This window comes from Lontra canadensis, unplaced genomic scaffold (genome assembly GCF_010015895.1).
Source record: "Lontra canadensis isolate GAN:19392208 unplaced genomic scaffold, GSC_riverotter_1.0 scaffold171, whole genome shotgun sequence".
NCBI classification, from domain to species: domain Eukaryota; kingdom Metazoa; phylum Chordata; class Mammalia; order Carnivora; family Mustelidae; genus Lontra; species Lontra canadensis.
In genome coordinates, this window is record NW_022631165.1 from 2,139,851 (window position 1) to 2,142,633 (window position 2,783).

The 2,783-nt window shown below is 64.8% G+C and overlaps 1 protein-coding gene across 1 annotated transcript; it reads right to left on the reverse strand.

Moving 5' to 3' along the window:
• Window positions 1-864: 864 nt before the first annotated feature.
• On the reverse strand, window positions 865-2,783 carry ZG16B (zymogen granule protein 16B). Its single transcript, XM_032846065.1, has 4 exons — window positions 2,713-2,783; window positions 2,542-2,624; window positions 2,204-2,303; window positions 865-1,204 (listed from the first exon to the last, which is right to left on the reverse strand). Exons 2-4 carry the CDS (start codon window positions 2,594-2,596, stop codon window positions 865-867), a joined length of 495 nt encoding a protein of 164 aa, XP_032701956.1. The 5' UTR covers window positions 2,597-2,624; window positions 2,713-2,783.

The following is a 2,783-nucleotide window of genomic DNA, read 5'->3' on the forward strand; positions in this document are numbered from 1 at the left end:
GCTCTCATGTGGGATCCCGGGCTCGGGATGGGGCACACAAAGAACACGCGTGCCCGGGGTCTGCACGAGCTCCCAGGCTGCTCTCACAATCACACCTCCAGGAGCCTGTCTTCAGCTGCCTTCGCCCTACTGGTCGCACCGCCTGGAATGCCCTCGGCCCTGTCTCCACTGGGCCAGGCGTCCCTCCACCTGCAGGCCCAGATGCTGCCTCCTTTCAGAAGGGGTGGGGGGGGCCACTGGGAGGTAGGGTCCCCCCTTGAAGGAGGGAGGATCCCTGGAGGCAGGGTCCCTGCAGCACGCCCCTCTTCCTCTGCCTCTACGCAGGTGCTGGACCCGTGAATGCAGCTGCTACCACCTGCTTCTGCCTCCACCCACCCCGCCACAGGGCACCCATCAGCCGGACCCCTGGCCTCTTCTCTTAACCATGAGGGGTTGGGGGAGCCCAGCAGAGATGCGCTCAGCAAGTCGGGACGTGAATGGCTGGCTTCCCTGAGGCCTGTCACCCACTCGGTGAAGACCAGGACTGAGCCTGGGCCGTGAGAGGCCCACGGACGGGCTTGGGGTCAGGACGGGGTAGGGGGTGTCCTTGGAGCCCAGACTCCCGAAAGATGGGAAATCTCAGAGGCCTAAGGTCTGCACAGGCAGAATCCCCAAGGCCTGGGGCGTCAGACCCGCTCCTTCCTCACCCTGCACCTCTGCCCCGGAAGCCTCGTCCCCCGCCAGCCGGGAAAGCTTCCGTCACACCTCGGACCCAAGGACCACACGTGGAGCCGTCGTTCTCGCAGAAGCATTATTTATTGCTGGATTCCAGCTGAGGTCGACTCAGCTCCCCTCAGCCCCCTCGGCTCACCCCGAGCCCTACTCTCATTCAGCGGAGGTAGGGGGTGGGGCAGTGGTTTCCTCCTCCTCCTCTGGAGGGTAGTCCCAGCGAAAGCAGAGGCCTGAAAGGCCTAAAATCTTATGCTGACCACAGATTCCTGTGAGCACCTTCCCCCCACCACCGGCCAAGAAGCTGTTGCCACTTTCCCGCCCAAACAAGGCGTAGCGCCCCCAGTCTGTGGATATGAACAGGAACCGGATAAACACCCTGTGGGAGCCGAAGATGGTATCGATGTGTTCTCCCGGCTGCAGGAGGAACTCCTGGGTCGTCCCACCCGAGGCGCCAAACACCCGGCCCCAGGAGTTGCCACATCGCACCTGGATGCTGGGAGATGGGGCGGTGGAGGGGGGGGCGGGTAGAGCTGGAGGCCAGAGCCGGGCTGGCCCCCCACTCCCTGGGCACTCCGTCCCCTTGTGAGGACAGCAGTCCCCTCACTGCTGGTAAACATCCCCAGCCCGCAGACAGAGCTGTCGCCCTCACACCCTTGCTTTGATGCTTTCGGGCCCTGTGGGCTTGGGCTGGTCACCCAGCCTCTCCAGGCCTTATCTGAAAGTGGTTTGGGGGGCAGTCATCGAGATCATTCATCAGGGACCCCTCGGGCGGTGCCAGCTGCTGTCACTGCACACAGTGGGGAGCTGTCCCCAGACCCAGCTTGGACTTTGAGCCCCAGGTACTGACTAGACCAGGTCCCCGGCCTGAGAAGCAAGTGATGCCCCCCGTAGTCACCTGGGGGAGTCCCACTAGCTCTGCCCCTCGGGCCTCCCTGTTCCCTCCACACGCCTCCTCCCACTGGCCCCACCGGTGCTCTGTCCCCTCTGACGCCTGCTGCTCTGGCCAGGACCCTGGGTGTGTAGACCACGGATCCGCCTGGGCCCTGAGCAAGGTTAGGGCAGGGACCAGCTCTGGGCCTTCACACATTTCTGCTGGCTTGTGTTCCGCCAGTGTCCTTTCTGACGTCCCTGCCTTTCCTCCGACCCTCCCCCGGACAGACCACCCTCGGGCTCCCCATCGGGCATCTGGAGCAGAGTATCTCAAGCCTCTCGGACTGAGAGGCTGTTTGGGGTTGAAGGGAGAAAGGAGGGAGGAGCATCATCTCCCCCTCTTTTTAGATCAGCCCAGGAAGCCAGCGGGTCTTGCAGACAATGGGAGGGGCTGCCGTGCGGGGGAGGGGGCGCCAAACGGGGACAAGCAGGGAGCTGGTGGCTGCCGGCTCCGCAACTCCCAGGGTCATCACGAGCCCCCCACAGGCACGCGGGGACGAGGTGCGAAGCCCCCTCCGCTGGCTGCTAAGGCCGTGGCGATGGGGCTCCGGGCCCTACTCACCTTTTCACCAGGCCAATGAGATCCACAGCCACCCGGACTCCGGTGATTTCACAGTCACTGGAGGTGCTGAAATACGTGCCTCCTCCGGCCCCATACATCTCTAGACGGACGAGGGGACCAGCAGGGGAAGAGAAGGGCACCACAGGCTGACCGGGAGCATGTCCCTCCCCCGAGCTGGACACAGCCCTCCAGACAGCCATGAGGCCCTGGGACTGGAGTCGTTGGTTTGTGGCGAAGGGTGAGCATGGGCCCCCGGGGGCGGGCTGGGGCGGGGGTGAGGATGCCCCCCCCACCCCGGGGGCCTGGCAAGCTGGGGTGTCAGACCCAGTGAGACTTACGCTCTGCCCAGCAGGTGGCGCTCCACAGGAGGCCGAGAGTCAGCCCCAGCAGCATGGCCTCTGGATGGTGAGTCCCAAGGCTCCTGGAGGGAAGAGGAAGGCCCCTGCCTCTGAGGGGGGCCCCCATTGGACCTCGCCAGGCCCCATCGTGGGAGGGGAGCGCCACCATACCTGACTGTGAGTCTTGTCGCCCAGTCCTGGTGGCACAATGCCTTGTGTCTGGGCACTCTCTCCCCGGCCCT